This window comes from Morus notabilis, unplaced genomic scaffold (genome assembly GCF_000414095.1).
Source record: "Morus notabilis unplaced genomic scaffold, ASM41409v2 Scaffold384, whole genome shotgun sequence".
NCBI classification, from domain to species: Eukaryota; Viridiplantae; Streptophyta; class Magnoliopsida; order Rosales; family Moraceae; genus Morus; species Morus notabilis.
The window spans coordinates 471,120-493,869 of NW_010387635.1; the positions used below are offsets into that span (position 1 = coordinate 471,120).

Sequence of the window (22,750 nt, forward strand, 5' to 3'; positions counted from 1 at the left end):
ATATATATATATATGTATATTTCAAGTTGAGGACAAGGATGGTGCACTTCGGAAAAAAGTCTTCTTTTTCAATGTTAATTTCTGAATCTTCACTTCAACTTATTAGCTACATCAATGATGATGCAAAAAATAAAATAAAAAAATGGTGATGAAGATTGAAGTGAAGAGGCAGAAATATAAAGTTGAAGAAAAAGACTAGCAAGTACAAGAGGAAGGAATACATTATTGACACTGTGGCCATGACTCATAACAAACATATGTTCTTTTCTTTGTATATATAGTTTTGTTTATTTGTTTTTTTTCTTTCTCTTTTTTTTTTTCCATTGCCAATATATGTTTATTTATTATAGCTTTTTTAAACGGGAGGACTGTGATATTAGTAGTAGTAGTGGTTCAATGGCCAACAAGGCATTCTGTTCTTAATTGGATTCTTCTTATTTAGTGGTTTGTCCAATCTCTCTCTCTTTTTTTCTCTACCGATATATGTTTATTTGATTATTTCTTTATGTTAGCTTTTGTATTCAACCAATTTTTGTGATATCGCTTTGTTGAGGCAAAACTAAACGTGTAAAAATAAATTAGCAATTTAAGTATTATTAGATATTTAGTTATCTACAAGAATAACGTTTTCATTGGTAATTACTTTGTATCTTTTTGTTATATTATGAGATTTTGTTGAAGATCATAGTAGAGTTCCTTTAGAGTTGAGAGTTCGTTTAGAATTTGAATTACTTTTAGGGTTAGTTTATTTAATGTTTATCCATTATAATTTATTGGAGTTTGATTATTATTAGGATTTAGATTTGCTTTTGAAGTATAATTTGAATAGCTTTATTATTTGTGGTCTCTTCATGTTTATTATTTTCAGCCTATATTGAATTATTATTAGGATTAAAACGCGGTATATTTGATTAATAATATTCATATTTTCTTCTTATACTCTTATGTCTTCTTTTGGACCGAACTAACATATCTAATTTATCACGAAACAACTGATTCCTTACCCTTAAGAGCCCGAACTCCTTTCTAATTCCTCTTTTCTTTCTCCATCTTTCTCAATTGTTGTACATCCGTTTTTATATTTTACAAAATTAATTAACTTATTTTTAGAGTGCATGAGTCTAAATTTTTACGCCTTACTCTTGATTAATACCTTTTTAATTTATATAGTTATTTAACAAAAAAGATATTAATTAATAGTAATTGATAAAAATTCAGACTAATACATTTTAAAAAGTATTTGTCTCCTTTCCAATTTCCCTTAATGTCCCCACACTTGTTGATTGTAGAGTACAGGTAAATCATCATCCAGTTGATAGAAGCCTTTTCAGTCCACACTTTTTGCTAAGTTTGCGATCCACAAATGATTCAACAAGTAGATAAATGTGCAAGCAAAATGGTATCAAAATACACTAAAAAAATCCACACTAAAGGCACGTTTAAAGAGAAAGTGAAAAGTGGTTCTATTTTTTATCTAATAATGTGTTTACTTACAAAATTAATAATGAAAATTTAATATGTCTCACATAATATAATGAATGAGGAAATGGATTGGCAATCCTTACACTCTCTTTAGTATTGATTTTTTATTAAAAGAAATGAATACTAAATTTACTTATCTACCGTTAATGAATTACTTTATAGTAAATGATTATCAAATTGTATAAAAAGACATTTTAGTGATTATATTTATAACATTGTTATTCTTAATTTTAGTAAACAATAAGAAAGAGAATGAAATTATTCCCTATTATACCATCTAATAGTTAAATAAACACATGAAAGAGAATGAATAACTCTTAATCCTATTATTTTACTTCTCATTACCTTTCTAATTACATTTCTTTACTGTTTAATAAACGCGCCCTAAGTAATGTTAGCTCTGACTTGACAGATCAATAGAAACAGATGAAATGTGCATATGATAAATTACATTCACCAAATGCCAATCTTTTCACTATGGTTTGCAGAAATTTACAAGCAGCAAGCAGAGTACCAAGGAAAAATAAATAAATAAACAAATAAAACAATCAAGAGACAGAGTCCCAACTATTTTGATTTTACAATCTCAAGGTCAACACCATTTCATTACTATTGTTTTTTTTTAAAAAGAAAATCACGGTTGAGCATTAGATAGAGATGGATTATGTGGTGAGGGTGTCGGGAAGGGTGGCGGAATGAGCTCCAATTATTTTACCGCCAACGTCTGGGAAATTCTCATATCCAGGCAAGGGACCAACCTTACCAGCAGCGTCTACCTGCAAAGGATACTTCAGGAGGTGTCCCTGTAGTGATGTGAAGCTGTCCGATGTGAATCTCTTCCAGTTATGTTCAGCGATCTCGTTCACCTTCCTCACACATTCTAACGTCTCTGGCTCTTCGTAGCGCGAATCTAGATCCCCAAGATGCTCCGCCCAAAGCGACATCCTATAACCATATACCTGAACATATTGGGAGTCTAGTTAGAGAATGTTATAAATGACACAAGTTGAAGAAATGCACCTCCTTTTTATTTCCTCCACTTGCTTGCATTGCATGCTAGAAGAAAATGGAAAAATGAACTCTTAATTTAAAATTTAAAACAGAATTATCAGTCAGCTCAAAAAACTACCCAAAAGTGGTTAGGGGACGTTTGGTTCATGGATTCAGAACCATGATTCAGAACCATTTTCATTTTACGTGTATTTTTTGTGAGAGAAAATACTGTAGCGAACCACGAACTATGATTCGAATCATGGCACGAATTCTCATTCCAAACGTCGGCTCACTTTTAACATCCACTTTGGGACAACAAAGCGAGAAAATAAATTAAGTTATAATGTGAGTTCGGGATTAGTGTGCTTTTACGAGAATCACAATTTTTAATTAAAGTAAAAATTAGGAGCAAAAGCGGAAGCAGAATCTAAAGGCTCCATATTCTAACTTCTTCAAATAACTTAAAAAGTGCATTGGTCTTCGGGCAAAGTGTTTTTCAACCTTTGGTCTTTGGGCAAAGTGCTTTTCAACCTTTTAACCAAACACAATAATTGCATAGGTTTTTGTGCAAAGTGTTTTAAGGAATTGTAAAAGCAATCTCAAACACACCCATAACTGGTTTCTACTCAAACCTATGAACCAAGTAAAATGAAGAAACTAACAAACCTGCCCTCGTGGATGTCTATTCCTTCTTGCCCAAGTGTGATGGGGTTGGTATGAACCCATAGCTATCTCAGTGTCTTTTGTACCAGCCATGGATCTTTGATTGATATTGGCAGATCCCATGATTACATACTCATCGTCTACTACCATACCCTTAGCATGAACATAAATCATGAATCGCTGAAATTTGTACGCATCGGTGACCTGAAGAAAATATTAAACACAACATTTTTTGAGTTTTGTGCAGCTTAAAAAGAGAAAAAAATTTTAAAACGTATCTTTCAGTATTGGAAGTCAAACGAACAAAAGATAATATTACGTTAAAGGAACTATGAATCTCAATGCATTTGATGTATAAAATATGAGTAGAACAAGCCTTAATTGGACTTTAGAATTAGATATAACATTGTTAAAGTGCTAGTTATTACCATGGCAGCATCAGCATTTGAATTTTTGTCAAAATTCTGTTCTCTATTACCAAGGCAATAGAAGTTAAGGTAATCTTGAGGTGTCGAGTCTGCAAGCTGCATCGATTTTAGTTCCCCTGCAACAATATCATACATCGTTTGCATTGTCTGGCTCTGCAGAGAGAAACAAGAACAGTAAGAAATAAGACTAATATGTTTAGCTGTTAATGTTATTAAAATGCATTGTTTCAATGGAATAACAAAATGACTAAGGTGTCGAATAATATGCTACACACTTCATTTTTGAACCACTAATTTAAATAAGATTAGCAGCAAAGAAAAGGGTGGATCCACCCAAAAATGAAAAGACAAAAGTAAACATCTTGTACCAAATTAATTATTATGGACAACAACCCAACAAATCTTATTAATTCCTCCATTGTTTCAAACGGTTGCTGGCTTAAAGGAATTCAGAAATTAGATGAATATAAACCTGCCAATAGAGAATTTCTTGCACCGGCCCGGACTTTGGATCACCTTCAGGCCACAATGGTATGACAATATACACTGCAAATCTCTCGTTAGCTCTAATTTTGCTAGCGATCTTTAAGGCCAATTCCATTGGAATAAGATTATCAGCTCCTGCTCATGCCGTGAAAACAAATAAGTTAAGAGTTGTTGGGATCAAAGGAAAGAGGAAAAGATGCGGCGGAAGTCTACGGGACTACTTGTCATCATATAATTATCTGTTAACTTACAAGCCTACTAGCAAAATTTTATAACACTTGGTGTCATATGAGTTTGTCAGTTTCACCTGCATTTTTGTAATCAGGCCATGCATAGGATGACCCAAGAAAGTATTGATTTTCAATATATATGAAATGCTGAGCAGATCTGATTGCTTGAATGTATCCTGTTTGAATACTTTTATCTATCACCAAATTCTTCGCGCATATGAGGTGCTGTCATCAAGCAAGAGCGTAATCAGCTTCAGCATATTGTTCGTCTGGTTGAAACAAAAACATAAGACCAACATGAAAGGAAAATAAAGCAAGGGAACATTCCCAAAATATGTACCTGGGCAGCAGCAGCAACAACATCTCTCGGAAATCCCTTTACTGATCCCGAATCAATGGACCGCATAATCTGCATAAGAAAGAAAGATCCAACATGGTTTTGGTAAAATAATCAAATCAAGACAGAATTCTTAAAAGAGAAACAAATCATATTAAAAAGTGCTAAAAGAGAAACATGCACTAGCCCACCTGAACATGCCAACTTTCCTCATCTGTATAAACCCATAACTTGGGGTCATCATCTGGAACAATTGTAACAGAATCCCTATCCTTTGAACGTGACAATACACCATCGTCTGAATCCTTTGAGGCGGGCATATTAGGACTGAGTATCCACGAGATGCGACCTATTTTTATTAAAGCATCATCATGCCAGCGAGAAACTGTTTTAAAATGCAGTCTCTCTGTCCATTTTGTAGCTCTCCTCCAACGCTGCTCAAAGTTTATAAGAACATCGTATGCTGTGGGCCCTTCAATTCTGCAGTGCAAGTCATGCCATGGTTGCCTTGGAGCCTTGTGTCCAGCCTAGTAACAGTAGAAGGGATATGGGAGGGAAAACGTATTAGAATAGGAAAATCCAAGAAAGAACAAATCATGAAGCATATGGACCAATTTGGTTGGTATCTTTTTTCCTATAGTTTTTTGTTTTAGGAAAAAAAAAAAAAAAAGGGGAATTGTCTTTTTTTAGATTACATGTTTGGTAATCTTGTTATTGTTTTTAGTTTTTTTTTTTTTCTAATTTTATCTCATTTTTTAAATTAAAAAAGCAAAAATTTCTGTTTTTAATATTTTTTTTTAAACAGGATGTTGAAAACTATAATAAATTCTTACTACAAAATATAAATCTCTTTTCACTCTCCTCTTCAGGTGTAAGCATACATAATTATATACTTCAGGATACAACGATGAGCATTTTGTTTAAACTCTACAAAACATTGATGACTATAATTATAACACCACGAAAAAGAGTTCTACGAGGAACTTAATTTACATACACTGTTTCATGCCTTGCAACATAAAATGTGGCATCATTAGGTAGATTTAGTATGCTTGTGTGAATAATATTTGTTCACTCGTGTTGATGTATGACCAGATTGACGCCCGTACTCATCAATGCAAGCCAATAATAGATTTCTGGCAGGAAATGGTACGTTGCAGAAAATGAAATTACAAACACAATATTCCAATAGGCCAACTACTTACAGGAAATGTAGGATTATGGAAATCTTCCTTATATACAGTGTCAAGATCACGGAATAGTCTATGCTCTGGGGTGTCATAACGGCCATCACAAAGATCAAGCCCTCCCAAAAATGCAGTTATCTTGCGGTTGTTTCCATACGCTTGCGTGTCCACGAGAACGCATTTCTGATGATGTGTGAAGAGAGTTCCAACAATCTGAAGAAGACCCATAAGGCAAGTAGATTTTGCAAGTTTATCAGCTTCTTTGAAAGAAAATAATTCAATGAAATAAAGAAAAACTTCTAGGGTGAAACAGAAAAGAGCATCTGGCAAAAGTTTTTCCTAATACCAATACAAGATGCGTATACATAGTGCATATACATGTGTATATGTCTGTGAATGAAAAAAGATCAAAACTTACACCGTCAATTTACTATTATGGTAAATGCTTAAGATAAAAAAACCTGCCTGTTGTTTGATATAGCTCATCTTGCTGCTGGCATAACGAGGTGCCAGCACACAAATAACTGACGAATGCTTGAAAAACTTGCGGGTTTCTTCATCATGTGTCTGCATCACTCCTACCTGCAACCCAAACCCCACAACAGTCACAGTCACAGCCACAGTCACGATTCACAAATCAATTTCCGTTTCTTTGCAAGCAAAGAAACACCACTAGTTCCATATCAAAAACAATCAAACCTAGCAGAACGCAACAATTAGAAAATTTTTGGGTAATTGGCATTTGGCACCAAATATGATCCACTTGTGGAAAGGACAAAGCAAACTTAGGTTTCTTTGGGGAAAAAAAAACAAAAACAAAAACAAAACAAAAAAACAAACAGAGAGAGAGAGAGAGAGATCGTGCCACCTCACTGTTTAACTGTCATTTTAACGGTTTACTAACGAGGCTATATTGACACAAGGATTAAAGTTCATGGGCTACTTTGACATTTTTTAATGGTGAAGACCTGCTCTGAGTGTAACTTTAAGGACATCGAATGATACTAATCCTCCACTCAAACAGCTTACCACTTACCAGAGCATTCAATTCAACAACGCAACAATCAGAAACATCACAACATATCAGAAATTGCAACAAAATGGCAGGCAGTAATAAATTCTGACCGTATTGATGAAGTACTTGTCGTGTGAAGTCTTGTCATCCCAAACCAACAGCAACACCCTCACGCCTTCCTGCGACTTGTACTTGAGCAACTCGCCGAGCGTCAAATCCCCACCTCTCGGCAATGGCCTTGTCGGCTCTCTGACCAGCTTGACCTTGTGGTAGATCGACCATCCAGTCATGTAAATCATGTGGTGCGCCTCCGTGATCGCGTGGCAGATATCCTCCCAGCACTTCTCTTGTGTGAAAACCTTCCGACATAGGGAGAAACAACAGAGAACAAATAATGAACAATCAATATCAACATCTTGTTTCAAAGATATATTGTTGATTTGTTTCCAATTATTTTAGCAATTTAAATCTCAAAAGAATCAAGAAGCACCAATTTCAAACATAAGAAAATCTTCAATCTTTAACACCTATACTGAACTCTTTGTTTGCCTGAGGATGAAAAAGTTTAAATATGTCTGCCGATAATTTATAATTTTTTTCAAATATTAAATTAAACACGTTTATGTGAAAGAAAATGATGAAAAGTACCTAAATTAATCGACATTTCTTTAATATTTTTCGATTATTTCTAAAATTTGAAGAATAAAAACAACGAGTTGAAAACCAATTCCAGTGACATAAGAAGGAAATTCAATTCTCGAGTAATGAAAAAGAAGAAAGTTTGAGACTTTCATAATCAATACCTTCCCTCCGTCGAGCTCAATCTTCGGAAGCATATGGTCGAGCACATGGGCGTCTTGGTACAGCCTCACGGAGCCTCCTTTTCTCAACGGAAAATACGAGTGCCTCACACCTTTCTCCTCCGGATCGCCGGCGATTCCGTGCCGGTAGAGAGGATTCTTCTCGCAAGGCGTGAACTGCATCTCCAGCCGGAGCGCCGTTTCCGGCTTCGGCGGCTTCCCGGAGGAATTCAGGATCGGGTACCAGCCGCTGATAGTCTCGCCGGTGGCGATCTCTCCGGCGGGGATTCTGGCGCTTCCGATCATATCGGCGCCGAAGACGTCGTTGTCCTTGACGTAGAACTCGAGGTTGACGACGGGGTGAGCCAGGGGGATGTGGAACCGCTCGTTCCAGTGAGGGTTTTGGGAGTTCTTGATCACGCGCGTACGCGCGACGGTGGCCTGAGGGACGTTGACGGTGACGTAAGGGTCGCTGGTGATGATCCTCGCGTGGTGGTGGATCTTCCGGTCGGAGCGGCCGCCTTCGGAGTCGCTGGGATCGCCAGCCGCGGCGGAGGTGAGGGGGGGACACTTGATGGTGCCGCAGGCGGTGAAGCAACGGCGGAGGTGGTTGGTGACGACGTCCATGTTCGGCAAGCGGCGAGCTTCGATGATCCTGAGGTCGAGGTCGCCATGGAGGTAGACCGGCTGCGACTCCGAAGCCGAGTCCGCCATGGAAGCTCAGAGAGAGAAATCCGAGGCGGTCACTGTATGAACTGTAAATTTATAGAACCGGAGACAGAAAAACAGAAGGAATTATGGTTTGTCCAATGGCTTTACGTATAGTTGGACTGTTGGAGAGATTTCTGAGCTTTTTCAGTTACAGGGAGGCTCTTACATTTATATAATAATTAATAAAATGAAAGGGATATAAAAATGGATTTTTTTGTTTTGGGAGAAAATATAAAAATGGAAGTTTTGAACTTTGAGGTAAGAACTATGATTAGATGGAGAAGAAGACAATACTTACGAATTTATTTTTGACTAATGGGAAACGTGGATTTTCTCTTTTTTTTTTCCATAAAATATTCTTTTTTCTGTTTTGACTAATGGGGGAAGTTTGAACTTTGGGGAATCAGCGAAAAGAAATCATTTTTATTTAATAAAAGTAAAAAAAAAAATTACACAAGAAGTACCGTATCTATTTCACCTATTTAAGTTTAAAATTCAAGTTTTATTACAGTAAAAAACTCTCAAAAATAATCATATCTAATTTTTTTACTACAGTAAAAAATTTTCACATAAAGTTACATCTCAATTCAAATTAAAAATTCGAATCAACGAACTAAATGAGTCTTAATCTCTAAACTTTAATTTTTTGGACAATTTTAGACGTTTAGTCTATAAAATTAAGGAACGATTTCTAAAATTTATTAAAGATGAACATGTGTTCATGATAATTTAAAATTTTACAAAAAGAGTTTCTCTTTATTACTTTTAAAACCTCCCCTTACTCATTAAAAAGAAAAGAGACATCGGACAACAAGTAAAAATCTACTTCCAACAATGAACCCAAAAAAAAAAAATACTATTGCCACCAAATTATTATATTTTCTATTTAAATTATTTGTTAATAATAATTTATTGAAAAGATAAAACGGTTTTTTAATGATTATAGATGATAGATTGCTCATATTCTTTTGTTTTGGTTCATGGATTAGAACCATGATATTAGAATTATTTTTAATTTATGAGTATTTTTTGTGAGATAAAATATTGTAGTGAATCATGAACCATAATTTAAATCAGGGTACGAATCTTCTTACTAAACGTCACTTTAGGAGATGTTTAATTAGAGGATTCAAAATATTAGATTTAGTGGGTTACTCATGAGAGAGACCACGTTACTCTGCCTCTCTTTTCCAATTTCTTTCATCCTTGCCCTCAAACAAAATATTGGATTAACACTCTCCCTCCGTTTATCTCTCTCGCCTACTAAACATAGTGTAATAGGATGATGTTTGTTTGGTAAGAAACTTCGTTTAAAGGTAACTAACTCAAATTATATTACTATAATATTTTTTTTTATAAAAATTTAAATTTAATTTTTTTATAATATTTTTCTCATTCACAATTTAATTTATAATTTAAATTGTGTAAATGAACATATTCAAAAAATTAGTTTTTAATGATTGTTTGAATAATAATTTGTCTGAAAAGTTCTCATCTTTAAAGAGCCTTTTAATCAAAGATGACAATGTCGAACCTTCCTAAATTGAATCAATGAAATAATCCTTGAGAAAAAATTTAGAATAATACCCACAAAAAAGCCTGCAATTACACGATTAAAGACTAGTCAATTTGTCAGAAAGATTCTCTCTCTCTCTAAATAAAATAAGACTAACATGATTCTTAGCCGTTCTATGAAGACGTATAAGAATCGTGGCAAAGCATAAACTATAAAAGAGATCTCACTCAACCATGGAAAATAATGAAGTGTGATTCACTGGAGACAAAATATAAGTTGTCTCACACTTTATTATAATAATGCGTCTTGACTATTGTAATCTCAAAAAGTATGGTAAACTATTTCAAAACAAATTAATGTGGACTACATCATTTTCACCCTTTAGCTCTTTTTACCCATAGTTTTCATGTCTAAAGTTGTCATCATAGTTTACATGTCTACATTGTCGGTGACAAATAATTTTTTGCAAGTTTAGATAGGCTGTCCTATTAGTTGTGCTGGGTCTTATTTTAGGCTTCCTTTACAGTGGAACTCCTTAAATGTTTGGTAGGAAAGAAAAGTAGAAGGTAGGAAAAAGGTGGAGGGATTTAGGGAAGGAAAATGAAAATGTAGATTGTTTGGTATAAGAGAAAAGAGAAAGGAAGAGAAAATTGAGTGAAAAATAATATATGTGGACCCCACTATTTTTTTTCTTTCCACAAGTGGGCAGAAAATGAGATGAAAAATGGAGACAACTCATTAAAGTGAGTAAAGTTACTAAACTACCATTTTCTCCATCAACATCCAAGCAAAAAATTTAAGGGTATAAAAGTAATTTACGAGTAAGATTTTTTCTTTTCTCTCAATTTAACTTCCAATACCAAACAAGTGAATGTAAGCTCATTTTCTTTCCATTTTCTCATACCAAACAACATAAAAGAAAATCAATTTCCTTTCCACCATTGCTATTTTTCATCACTTCCATATTTCCTTTCTATCCTATTTTCTTTCCTTCCTACCAAACATAGCAATTGTTTTTACCGGTAGAAGTGTTGGCCGTGTTTAAAATTGATCCCATTTTTATTTTTTATGTTTTTTGAGAAAGAAAAAATAAAAATGTTTTTAAAACGGCGTTTAGCGCAATAAAGATAAAAAAACAAAAATGAGAATGATTTTTTGGCTTAGTGTAAAATGAGAGAGAAATGAAAAACGACTTTTAGTCATTTTTTTATTTTTTGTTTTCGTTTTCTCCACTCTCGAGCAGAGAGAGAGAGAAAGAGAGACATTAATGAGTTTTTTTGCACTGAAAATAATCTCTTGATAAAACTACTAAATAAATTTTCAAAAATGATTTCTGTCTGAGATTGAAAATGTTTTCATTTTCATAAAAAAAATAAAATCATTTTGGAACGAGTTTTAAACGCACCCGTTATTTTTTACCGTTACATTAAAATTTTCAATTGTTAGATCTGCAGAGTGAGCAGTTTTGTACGACGCGCTATAAATTTTTAATATAGACCTATATAGATTTAACAGTTAAAAATATAATTTAACAATAAAAAATAATACTTTTAACAATGAAAGCATTTTAGAGGTTCCACCGTATAATTTGCCCTTATTTTATTATGTAGCTAAATTCGTAAGTTTAAATGATGTGACAAAATGGTACTAGGGGCAGAGAAATAAGAAAACTCATTTTTGTACCTTACCCAGAATTCTTAGGACCCTTTTATTTTTTTCTTTTGCTGGTTCCAGGTGAAAAATGAAGTTATATGAGAGAAAATATTATCGTAAAAAAGTTAAATTTAAATTTTTATGAGAGAAAATACTGTAGCAAAAAATTAAGGGTTTGTTCTTTTGAGTGAAAAACTCAAAAAAAGGTAACTCGAGTTATAATTTTATTCGAGTTCATATTCTTTTAAGTTTAAACTCGAGTTTAAACTCGAGTTCAAACTCGAGTCTATGACTAAAACTCGAGTTCAAGTTTTCCCTTCAACTCGAGTTTAGAAACTCGAACTCAAATTAATGAACAGTATTTTTTCTATTTTTAAAAATGCTATAACTTTTTCGTTTTAATTCTGATTGAGATGATTTTTTTTTCTATGCGTTGACAATGAAAAGACGAATAAAACCCGACCCATATACTTTATTAAAATTTTTCATCAGCATTGAGTTTTTATTAAAATACTATCTAAATACAAATTCAAATTTTGACTCACTCAAACACAAACTCAAAAAGATTCTTATCTCAAACCATAACTCAGATGTATACAACCAAACGCAAACTCAAATTACAAGTTTAACTCAAGTTTTAACTCAAATTCAACTCAAGAATTATACTCAAGTTAAACTCTAAAAAAACAAGCCCTAAATTGTGTTCGAATCCGCGAAAAGAATAAAACTTCAGTGTTATAAAACATTGGTTTCTGTATTGCGGGGTCTCAACTTGCTTGATGTAAAGGGTTTGTTTTCATATTGTGTCTAAAAATTTAAATTTTTATGAGAGAAAATACTATAGTAAAAAATTGAGTTGTGATTCGAATCCCTGAAAAGAATAAAGCTTCAGAGTTATAAAGCACTAGTTTTCTGTATTGGGGGTGTCTCAACTTGCTTGATGTAAAGGGTTTGTTTTCATGTTGTGTCTAAACTCTAAACCGTTTTCTTCCAGAAAAGAAAAAGGAATATACAAGTTGTCTGTTTTTTCCGAACGTGGTAAATCATATAAAGTCGATTGAACAGATCAGCCAGTGGCTGTTGGTATTGTGCTAATAATGCCTTTTATATATTCTTGCTAAGATACAAAAGTTGGAAATGCCCATTTATGTGTTCCTTGGAAAACAACTATGCCTTGCTTTTGCTTGTTATTTTTCTAGGTTGCTTCCTCACTGTAATATAAAGGTTAAGATTCCTATGTCTCATTTGCTACCTTTTCAAAACCGTCTTAATCAGCTAGAAAACAAGAGACAAAACCAGTTAAAAAAAAAAAAAAAAAAAAAAAAAAAATTAAAAAAAAAAAAAAAAAAAGACATTGATTTATAATTTGGGTCACTTTCACAATCTCATTGGAGTCATCTTTTACTGGGGAGTGATATGAAAGCAATCTTCAAGTGGCCAGATTTATAGAAGAAATGGATCCAACAAAAACTTTAGTCGCACTCAACTTCCCACTTCAAAATCATCCAAAAAGAAAAATAATTAACTTTCATAGTATATGCTTATTATGAAGATAAAAAGCAATAAAGTCTAGTTCTATGCCCATAACAACAACAACAATAATCTGACGGACATTCTACTACTCAATAAGAAAGATACTTTGATTAGTCACACCCAAATAAACAACTTCCATAGTATATACCCAAATACCAATATATAGATTTTTTTTTTTTAAGAAAGCAATAAAGTTTCATTCTTTGTAGATCTTAATTAAGTGATCCTGGAATGAAAAATTTGAAGAAATTTTATGGTGAAAGCTGTCCCTTTTCCCTGTTTAGAAATTGTTGTTTTAATTATTAGATTAATTTATAAATGGTCTGATTTGTGAGTGTCTAACATTTACTGAAACACAAGTTTATTTCTAATCACAAATCAAAGCATTAAAAAGTTAATATAATAACAAAAACTAACACTTTCTTCCAATAAGAAAAAAGAACGGTTCCTATTATAAAAGTTTCCTAAAAATTAATAGCAGTAATATAATATATTGGGACGTTTGATTCATGATTCAGAACTATTCTCGTTTTACGTGTATTTTTTGTGAGAAAAAAATACTATAACGAATCACGAACCATGATTCGAATCATGCCACGAATTTTCCTTCGAAACGTCCCCTCACTCAGTATGAAAGTTACTTTAATTAGCTGAATCCAAAGGAAGAGCGAAATTCACTCTTTTCGAAAAGTTTGGCATCTTACTTGGGCAGAAGTGCCAAACCTTCATGATCAGTTGCTATATTTGGTAGAAATATAATCACCTTGTTTGGATCTTGAAGAAACAACCCTAACTTGGGCATTCCATTAAAATTCTGACAAAACACCACGAGCACTTGTAAACCTCTTCATCTCACCCAAAGAAGGCACCACTAATATCCCAACGTTAGAACCATCTGCCTTGTCCTTAGAGTTAGGACCATCATCAATAATCATATTCTCTTTGACACCCTTTTTGTGTCTCTTCTTGACAACCTTGACCTCTTGCACGGAGCAGCCAACCTTCTTGGGCTTGGGCTTGGGCTTCTTCTTGTTGGTGATTTGGCCCAAGCATGAGACCTTGGGAGAAGTGGGCTCGCGAGTGTCGAAGCTACTTCCATACTTGGGCTTTCTTCTGGCCTCAGAAGGAATAATGGAAGTGTAGACTGGCTTGGTTGAGCTGGGCTTGCGGGGGCTTAGAGGAGGGCTTACTAAGATGGCGGTGATGGAAGGAGTTGCATGGGGAAGAGAAAGAAGCTTGGCAATCTTGTTTCTCAAGTTTGATGTTTTTCTCTCCATTCAGAATTCGCATACAGAAATCTTCTTCTATTGTTGTTAGTCCAAGATTATATATATATATATATATATATATATATATGTGTGTGCGTGTGTGTGTGTATAATGGTGGTAAGTTTGGGATGAGGACAAAGGAAGTTGACTTTTTCATTGGAGGAGCTGATGCCCGCGTAGACAGCCGGCCTGAATTTAAAAAGGAGGACCCTTTTTTCTTTTCTTTTATTTCTTTTATTATTATTATTATTATTTTTGATAATTGAAAGGGAGACTTTAGGGCCGGCGGAATTCTGCTCGGCAGTCCTCTTATTAGCTTGACAGAGCGATTTATATATATATGTATACATATATGTTTTAACTTTTAGTTCTTGTAGCTATTTTCAGTTGTTCACAAAACAAGCTAACAGTAACAAGTAACAAATACCATATTGTTTTTGTTAAGCTTAAAATAAAGGAAAAAGTATACATTCCATTTATTTCACCGATTCAAGTTTAAAATTCAAGTTTAAAATTCAAATTTTATTATACTAAAAAACTCTCAGAAATAATCACATTTAACTTTCTTACTGCAGTAAAAAAACTCACGTAAAGTCACATCTCAACTCGAATTAAAAACTTAAATCAACGAATTAAACAGGATAATCTCAGTAGTGATCACGATATTCAAAACGACCTCTTCAACTGGGGATTGTGAAACCACTAAGTGAGATATTTCTTTTTCTTTCCTCAGGCGGTTTTTGAAGAATTTATTAAGTTGATTACCCAAGGAAATGAAATTAACAAAATAAATTACAATTTTTAATCAGCTCAGTATAAAAATTGGTGGTCCTTCCGAAGTCATTTTGTAAATTAAAATATTTGAAAAGTATTTATCAATGAAGTTTTTGAATGACAAGACGGCGGTTACAGATCTATTCAAAATGCTGAAATACATATTGAACATGCTCGTAATTTACTTGCAAGCAAGTAATCTTTAAGACTATTATTTGTAATAAACTGGTCTCTCTGGATACAAGCTATATACCGACCTTGAATACTTGAAGCATTTGACTTCAGTAGCGACCCAAAACAAAAGATGCGTTTATAAGCAGGAATTCAATTAGTATGTCTTTTAAACTCAGTCTAGCAGAAATTGTTCCGATGGCAACGGGTTGATGATACATATTCAAGTATAATACAAAGTGAAAGAGCTCGCGGAAAGATGAGGTCTCTACGTGCATTTGGACGCAGTTTCGCAGATCCAAAGCCCACTTCACGCATGAAGCTGCGAGTGGAATGCATGAACAGATCAATTTGCATCCGTTGCGCATCCAAACACTTCTGTTAGGGTTAATTTAGTGCAACAATTAAGAATGATGATAACTGACCTTTTGCATAATCTCAGATCACTTAGCGATCATGATGGACTAACGAGTGCTCCGATCATCCTTGTCATCTTTATCGCTTGTTTGTGGAGTGTATTGGCTCGTCGATGATGGCGAGTAGCCAGGTTGGCTGGGTGAGTACCCTGCACTTGGGCTGCATGGACAGGAAAACTTTTTAGAACGAGGATAAACACCAGTCACCTGCAGCTTCAAAGAGCTGTTTAAAGCAAACAATGCCTTGTTCAGCTTTACCTGTATTGTGGAGAACTCGAGCTATAGTCTGGGCTAACACCAGAGTTAAATGGACTGTACAAATAGAAATAGAATTCGAATTAGAGTGAAAAAAAAAAGCGGAGAGATTAGTCCAACATTCTAAATCTAAAATTTTTATAGGAAAATAGGAAAGCTTAAACAAAAGAGCTTACCTGCTGGGACTGTATGTGGGGCTTGAAGGAGAATACGATGGAGATGTGGGTGAATATGATGGTGATGTTGGGCTGCATGTGCATCAAAAATAAAAAGTCAACCATATAAGTAGATGCCCCCGGAACACATAATTGGAGATGTACAAGTATTAAGTAGCCCACGACTTTGTTTTAAACAAGCGAGCGAAGTTGACAAAAAGGCGTCACCATGCGAGTACAGACTGATTTTCAAGAGCAAAGAAATCTCTGATGCTACAAAAAAACTTACCTGTAATTCGGAGATGTAGGACTATATGGGCTAGATGGTGACAACCTCGGGCTGCTTGGAGAGTACGCCAGTGAGGGGCTGTATTTTGCCGACTGAGGATTGTAACTTGGAGATGTTGGGCTATAGCTGGGTGAGGTTGGGCTGTAACTTGGTGAGGTTGGACTATAGCCAGGAGAAGTGGGGCTATAGGCTGGTGAAGTAGGACTGTAGGATGGAGATGTTGGGCTGTAGGAGGGCGATGTCGGGCTGTAGGAAGGTGATGTTGGGCTATAGGACGGTGATGTGGGGCTGTAAGATGGTGAGGTCGGGCTGTATGCTGGGGAAGTGGGGCTATACGCAGGGGATGTGGGGCTGTAAGCTGGCGAAGTCGGACTATAACTTGGTGAAGTCGGACTATAGCTTGGAGAAGTTGGACTGTAACTTGGTGAAGTCGGGCTGTAGCTTGGAGAGGTTGGACTGTAACTCGGAGAAGTAGGACTATAGCTGGGTGATGTGGGTGAATAAGATGGACTTGTAGGAGAATAGGCAGGACTTGTAGGAGAATAGCCCGGAGAACTGGGACTATACGTCGGAGAGGTGGGACTGTAACCAGGACTTGTTGGACTATATCCAGGCGAAGTAGGACTATAACCAGGCGAGGTTGGACTGTATCCAGGGGAAGAAGGACTGTAGCCCGGAGATGATGGACTGTAACCAGGGGATGAAGTAGGAGAGAAGGCCATTCCTCCAACATATGGAGAGAATTGAGCATCGGATATGGGAGACAAACGGAGATTTGGGCTCAACAGATAACCTGGAGACATCATGCCTTCATGATAAGGAGTTCCCGAGACTGGAGAGCGGGAAGGTGTCATGCCGAAATCAAGACCATCCATATAACTAGGTAGCTGGAGTTCAATAGCATTTTTCAACATCTCATCATTGAGATACAAGGCACAACCTCCTGTACCAATTGGCGCAAGCTGACCCAACATTATATTCTCTGTAACACCCCTCAAATAGTCGGTTTCAGCATACACTGCAGCGTCAAGAAGAATGTCCACAGTTTCTTCAAAAGAGCATCGCATCATTGGCCCAGTGTCATTCCTGTTGATACCATGACGAGTAATGGCCATCAAGTGTCCACGATAGGTCATCGTATCACAAAGGATAGCCAAATGCCGGTAATTCACATAAGACCCATCAAAAGATATGACAACACGCAATTCATCCAAGAGTGACCGACGAACTGCCTCAATACCAAGAACTTCAATAACTTCAATCAAGTGATTGCTTGTCGTTCTCTTTGCATCAACATCTTCATGGCAGATAACAGCCAACAGATTGACACCTTCTGTATCAAGCATCCACTCATTCTCTGGTTTAAATCCATCATTCTCGTCAAACTTGTTTACTTTACCATGTTTGATAAACACCTTGTTGATATCTGGGATACCACGAAGAGACATTTCTGTCAGCATATTACTCTCAATTTTCTTTAAGAAAACATCGTCCTCAGCAGCTTCATCAGTTAAGTCTCCTTTTGGTGCTTCATCATTCATGATACGGATTCGAAGGATCAGTTTTTCAGCATTATCATCGTTGAATATACAAGTCAAATCATCATCAAATTCGACGTTGATCTTCTCTGCAATATCAGCCATGCTCAGCTTCTTATCCACCATCATTTCACGATTCAATTCTATGCGAAGCAGCCAAGGGGAGATTTTATCTGGGTTAATTTCTTCATCCGGCATTTCATAGTAAGACCTGACAAAGTCAACATCCTCGTCGATGATTGTGCTCATGGGGTCTGGATCATACCAAACTTCTGTAGCTTGCGTTACACTCCGGAGAGTGGTATACTCCAAAGCACACTGAACAGTTTTGGCCCTCTCTTTGGTTTTACTTGCTTCAGGCTTCAAAAAGACAGAGAGAGATGGAGTTTTGATTCTCTTGGCTACATTTATAATTTCTCTCAACCTGGGAACACCTAAAGTAACATTCTTGGCACTCACACCAGCATAGTGGAAGGTATTGAGAGTCATCTGAGTAGCAGGCTCACCAATTGACTGTGCAGCAACACAACCTATCATTTCACCAGGGGCTACAAGTGACTGTAGGAAACGAGATTCTATTTCTCCAATAACCCATTCAAATCCTTCTCGAGTAAGCCTGTATTCCTCCAGCACCCTTTTGCTAGCAAAAGTACTTCGGAGCAAAATGTTAAAAAACAATGTAGCATTCTTTTGAGCTTCGACACTCAACGGATCCTCACCAGGAACAACCTTCAGCCTCTCCTGGAGCTTATCAATAGCTTCTACAATTTCCATTGGGTGCATATCAGAAGTCCTTCGGAAATCTATCTTGAAGGTCTTCTGTGCATTCTGAATAAGCCTCTTCAGGTTAACAGGCAATGGCCAAGAATTATCACCGGTGGTAGCAATCTCTGTTCCCAGTTGTAATCTATCAGATTCAAGTTTCTGAACTTCAGCATCAAACACATTGCGAAACTCTCTAATGGTTTTGAGATCCTCTACGTGTTCAGGTAACATGTAGGTTGGGTTCCAAGTTTCATTATCGAACTCATACCTAAAAACCCTCTCAAATTCTGTTTTTTTCATTTTCAGAGAATCCAGTTTCTGAGATTCTATCCAAACAGAATCCATTCCATCTTCCCCATAGAGAAATTGAATAACATCCCCCAATGAATTCCTGACTGTCCCATCGTATTTGACCATAATATCCTCCATAGCTTTCACCAGTCTCCGCTGGATGTACCCAGTCTCAGAAGTTTTCACGGCAGTATCTATAAGACCTTCTCTACCACCCATAGCATGAAAAAAGAACTCTTGTGGGGTCAGTCCTCGCAGATACGAGTTCTCAACAAAGCCACGACTTTCTGGCCCATAATCGTCTTTGGTGAAGTGGGGCAATGTTCGATCTATAAACCCATAGGGAATTCGCTTGCCCTCAACATTTTGCTGCCCCACACAAGCAGTCATCTGTGAGATGTTAATGAAACTTCCTTTAGATCCTGCAGTAACCATAGCTTTAAGATTGTTGCTCTCAGACAAACTCTTTTGGGCACTACTTCCAGCATCATCACGAGCCTTATTCAAGACCTATAGGTACCACACATATTAGTAATCAACAGAAGGCATACAAAAATTAAAAATAAAAAAAAAAAGAGAAAGAAAGAAAGATAAAATAAGGCCAAATCAAGTAAACTCAAGGCACCTGGTTCACTTTGTTTTCAAATGACTCCATCATTGTGCGCCCAGGTTCAGCTTCTAGCTCTTTTGCTTGGGCTTTCCTGATAAGTTCTTTCACGTCATTTTTTGCCCTTGAAATGGTCTCGTTAATTTTTTCCATGGTCGATGCATCGGCAATTGTATCTCCGATACCAATACTAAAACCATTCTGCAAAAGCCAATAGTTGACAAGCCACTGTGTATGACCCAGAAACTTGCGGGCTGCATCTGGACCAACCTCTTCCCTGTGTTCAACAATATTTTTGAAAAACTTGTACGAATCAAAAAGTCCCAAGTAGAATGGCTAAATAATGCTAAGAAATGGTTGCTACAGATCGAGTTTATATCCAGGACACAGAATATGGTCATAACTAGATCGAAATTGCACTCACAAAAGTCCAAGTAGAAGAGCAGATTCTAATAGTTTGGATTGCTACAAGTTCCCCTAAATCAGAAATTCCTAAGATCTAAACTAGACTTTTCAACCAAAATGTAGATATTCCACTTTTATTTTGGCACTGAAGTGTGTGCACGGGAAGAAGACTGCATACCATATCACATGTATAAGACTTCCTGAAGATGTCCCAAGGGTCTTCTTGCAAAGAGTTCCAGAAAGCAGCTCTCCCTTTTCTATTCTAACTAATGTATCCCCTGGAGTTATATATCCACTTTCCGACTCAGCGTGCCAGGCAGAAGTTCTGTTCAGATTTATCTGTTTCGGAATAATAAGATTAAAAACTTGTTTTCCAGTCCAAAGAGGCCGTGGCTTCAAAATTGCAGGAGCAGGAACTTTTCCATCAAAATCCTCCCACCACATCAAGATGTTCATGAAAACATCCTGCAACAGATTAGCAGGGATCAGAAGCAAGCAGATTAATATGAAATATACCCAAAGAAATCATGATATTCTCTAACCTTCTCTATGAAGGTATCTCTCTTCGTGATTTTACGACAACCCAAGAGTGTATCCTGGACAATTCCCATCACAGGTCGATTTGACTGAGGGGATACAATGCATTTGGGCACCATCATAAGCTCCAGTACTTCTGCCCTAGTCTCAAATGATTGAGGAACGTGCATATTCATTTCATCACCATCAAAGTCAGCATTGTATGGCGAAGTGACGGATAAATTAAGCCGGAAAGTTGAATATGGCATGATCTTGATCCTATGCCCCATAATAGACATTTTATGGAGACTGGGTTGACGATTGAACAAGACAAAATCACCATCATTCAAATGGCGCTCCACCTGAAACAAAAAAACCAGAAGTTGAGAAGTGGAACCACAGATCCACTCCAAGGTCCCAAAAATAATAGTAATAATAATAATATAGGAAGTCTTGCCTTATATCCGAGCTCCAAATGATGATCACTACTTTTCTTCAAGTAACGAAGATCGAGCCTTTGTCCATCATCTCTTATGATGTACTTTGCACCAGTTTTACCAGGTGGGGGATGGGGCCCATACTCAACAAGCTCCTTCAACCTGATTTCTCAATCAGACACACCCGGTTAGGAGCAAAGATGGAAGAAATGGTATCGAGTAAGAGTGGAACATGCAAAGAAGATCCACCTTTCAATGTTATATGGCGTCACAGTCTCTGGATATGTAAGATTTAAAGCAATACTCCAGGGCACTCCTAATTCATCAATGTTAATGGTTGGATCAGGGGTGATAACTGTACGTGCAGAAAAATCCACACGTTTTCCCATCAAGTTCCCTCTAATCCGACCTTCCTTCGCTTTAAGCCTACTGCATATTGATTTTATTGGCCTCCCTGATCTCTGTGTAGCCTGCATATGCACATAAATAAGTTCATAGGTTACCAACGTACATGTACATGTACTTGGACATGAGTTCCTGTATCCATGATTACAAGTAACCATACCCTTGGCAATCCAGGCAACTCATTGTCAAAGTACGTGGCTATATGGAACTGTAACAGCTGTGCGAACTCTGAAATGATATGGGCAGGTGAACCATTCCTCTCCTGTCTTCTTAGATTTTCATTGTGCCTTATAATCATGGCCAATTGATGAGTCAAATCATCCTGGAATCAGCAAAGGCAAAAGGTCAAAACAAAACTGAAAAAAAAATACAATTTAGAACCCTTTCTTAATTAGAACATAAACAAAAAGAAAAACAATACCAAATTGCTAAAAGAACAAACGAAAAGATTGGTCATCTTAAGAACCCAAGAAAACAAGAACAAAAGAAAGAAACGCTTGCCTCACTCCTGGAGGATGTGTCCATCATCACAGAAGGTCTAACTGGAGGTGGAGGGATTGGAAGAACTTGCAGAATCATCCAATCTGGACGAGCATACTTTGGATTCAAGCCCAAAAGCTGACAATCCTCGTCACTTATTCTCTTCAAAACACTCAGAACCTGCAACGCTTAAAGATAATATGAGCATTCATCTAACACGTCAGTCTAGACAAGGCAACTAATGCATATTCAAGTGTATCAGCAAAAAATTACTCTTTCTGCAGTAAGAGTCTGCTTTCTCTCCACAGGTTCAGGAAGCTGTTCCTGCTCATCAATTTTCTTCCTCTGCGATTTGTACTCGGCAACCATTTTCATTCCATCTATAGACAGCTTTGGCTGCTGGGCACCACAGCCACCCCGACTCTTTTTCACGGGTTCTTCAGATTCTTGCCCTTGGACGTTAATATCATCACCACCTTCACACTTCGATTTGTTCTTGCACGCATCCAAAATCTTTTTAAGCTTATTTTTTGGGTTCTTTATTTTCAGAGCTTGCTTAAACTTGTGGTCATCCTACAAATGCCAAGGATAAGAATCAGCATACATAGTCTCTGTCTATAACACAGTTCTCTATCCATGTGACAACAAATAATACACCGAAACGCAAATAGTGATCGGAGTCCCTTTACCTCGTCGACCATTATTTTGGAGCAATTGAAGCAAACGCAACGCATAATGGTGAGAACAGTCTTCATAAACCCAATGTGGAACATGGGCTTGGCAAGCTCAAGATGCCCAAAATGCCCGGGACACTCGGCCATGTTAGCAGTGCAAGTTTCGCACTTCATCTTCCTGTCAATGGTACCAAGCCGAGGGTCGCTCAGACCCGCCGGCTTCGGCTTTTCCCCCCTTATCTTCTCTCCCTGCCCCATCTGTATAAACCA

General features: G+C 36.5%; 3 protein-coding genes across 3 annotated transcripts in view; all 3 read right to left on the reverse strand.

Moving 5' to 3' along the window:
• Positions 1-1,929: 1,929 nt before the first annotated feature.
• LOC21409260 (phospholipase D delta) lies at positions 1,930-8,534 on the reverse strand. The gene is made up of 11 exons (XM_024177117.1): positions 7,625-8,534; positions 6,932-7,180; positions 6,272-6,388; positions 5,825-6,019; positions 4,811-5,146; positions 4,623-4,691; positions 4,360-4,507; positions 4,039-4,187; positions 3,567-3,719; positions 3,142-3,342; positions 1,930-2,441 (listed from the first exon to the last, which is right to left on the reverse strand). The coding sequence occupies exons 1-11, from the start codon at positions 8,333-8,335 to the stop codon at positions 2,145-2,147; spliced, it is 2,625 nt and encodes an 874-aa protein (XP_024032885.1). The 5' UTR covers positions 8,336-8,534; the 3' UTR covers positions 1,930-2,144.
• A 5,213-nt stretch (positions 8,535-13,747) lies between these two features.
• Positions 13,748-14,330, reverse strand: LOC21409261 (uncharacterized protein At1g76070). The gene has a single exon (XM_010114982.2). The coding sequence runs from the start codon at positions 14,309-14,311 to the stop codon at positions 13,841-13,843; it is 471 nt and encodes a 156-aa protein (XP_010113284.1). The 5' UTR covers positions 14,312-14,330; the 3' UTR covers positions 13,748-13,840.
• An 807-nt stretch (positions 14,331-15,137) lies between these two features.
• Positions 15,138-22,750, reverse strand: part of LOC21409262 (DNA-directed RNA polymerase II subunit 1) — an 8,449-nt gene continuing 836 nt past the window's right edge. The window contains exons 3-16 of the mRNA XM_024177080.1: positions 22,496-22,699; positions 22,080-22,379; positions 21,828-21,986; positions 21,487-21,648; positions 21,171-21,391; positions 20,942-21,083; positions 20,511-20,846; positions 20,147-20,433; positions 19,582-19,840; positions 16,363-19,466; positions 16,095-16,166; positions 15,922-15,975; positions 15,673-15,823; positions 15,138-15,569 (exon numbers count right to left, since the gene is read on the reverse strand). Of these exons, the coding sequence (XP_024032848.1) occupies positions 15,712-15,823; positions 15,922-15,975; positions 16,095-16,166; positions 16,363-19,466; positions 19,582-19,840; positions 20,147-20,433; positions 20,511-20,846; positions 20,942-21,083; positions 21,171-21,391; positions 21,487-21,648; positions 21,828-21,986; positions 22,080-22,379; positions 22,496-22,699 (5,412 nt within the window). The 3' untranslated portion in view covers positions 15,138-15,569; positions 15,673-15,711. The remainder of the gene's footprint in view (positions 15,570-15,672; positions 15,824-15,921; positions 15,976-16,094; positions 16,167-16,362; positions 19,467-19,581; positions 19,841-20,146; positions 20,434-20,510; positions 20,847-20,941; positions 21,084-21,170; positions 21,392-21,486; positions 21,649-21,827; positions 21,987-22,079; positions 22,380-22,495; positions 22,700-22,750) is intronic.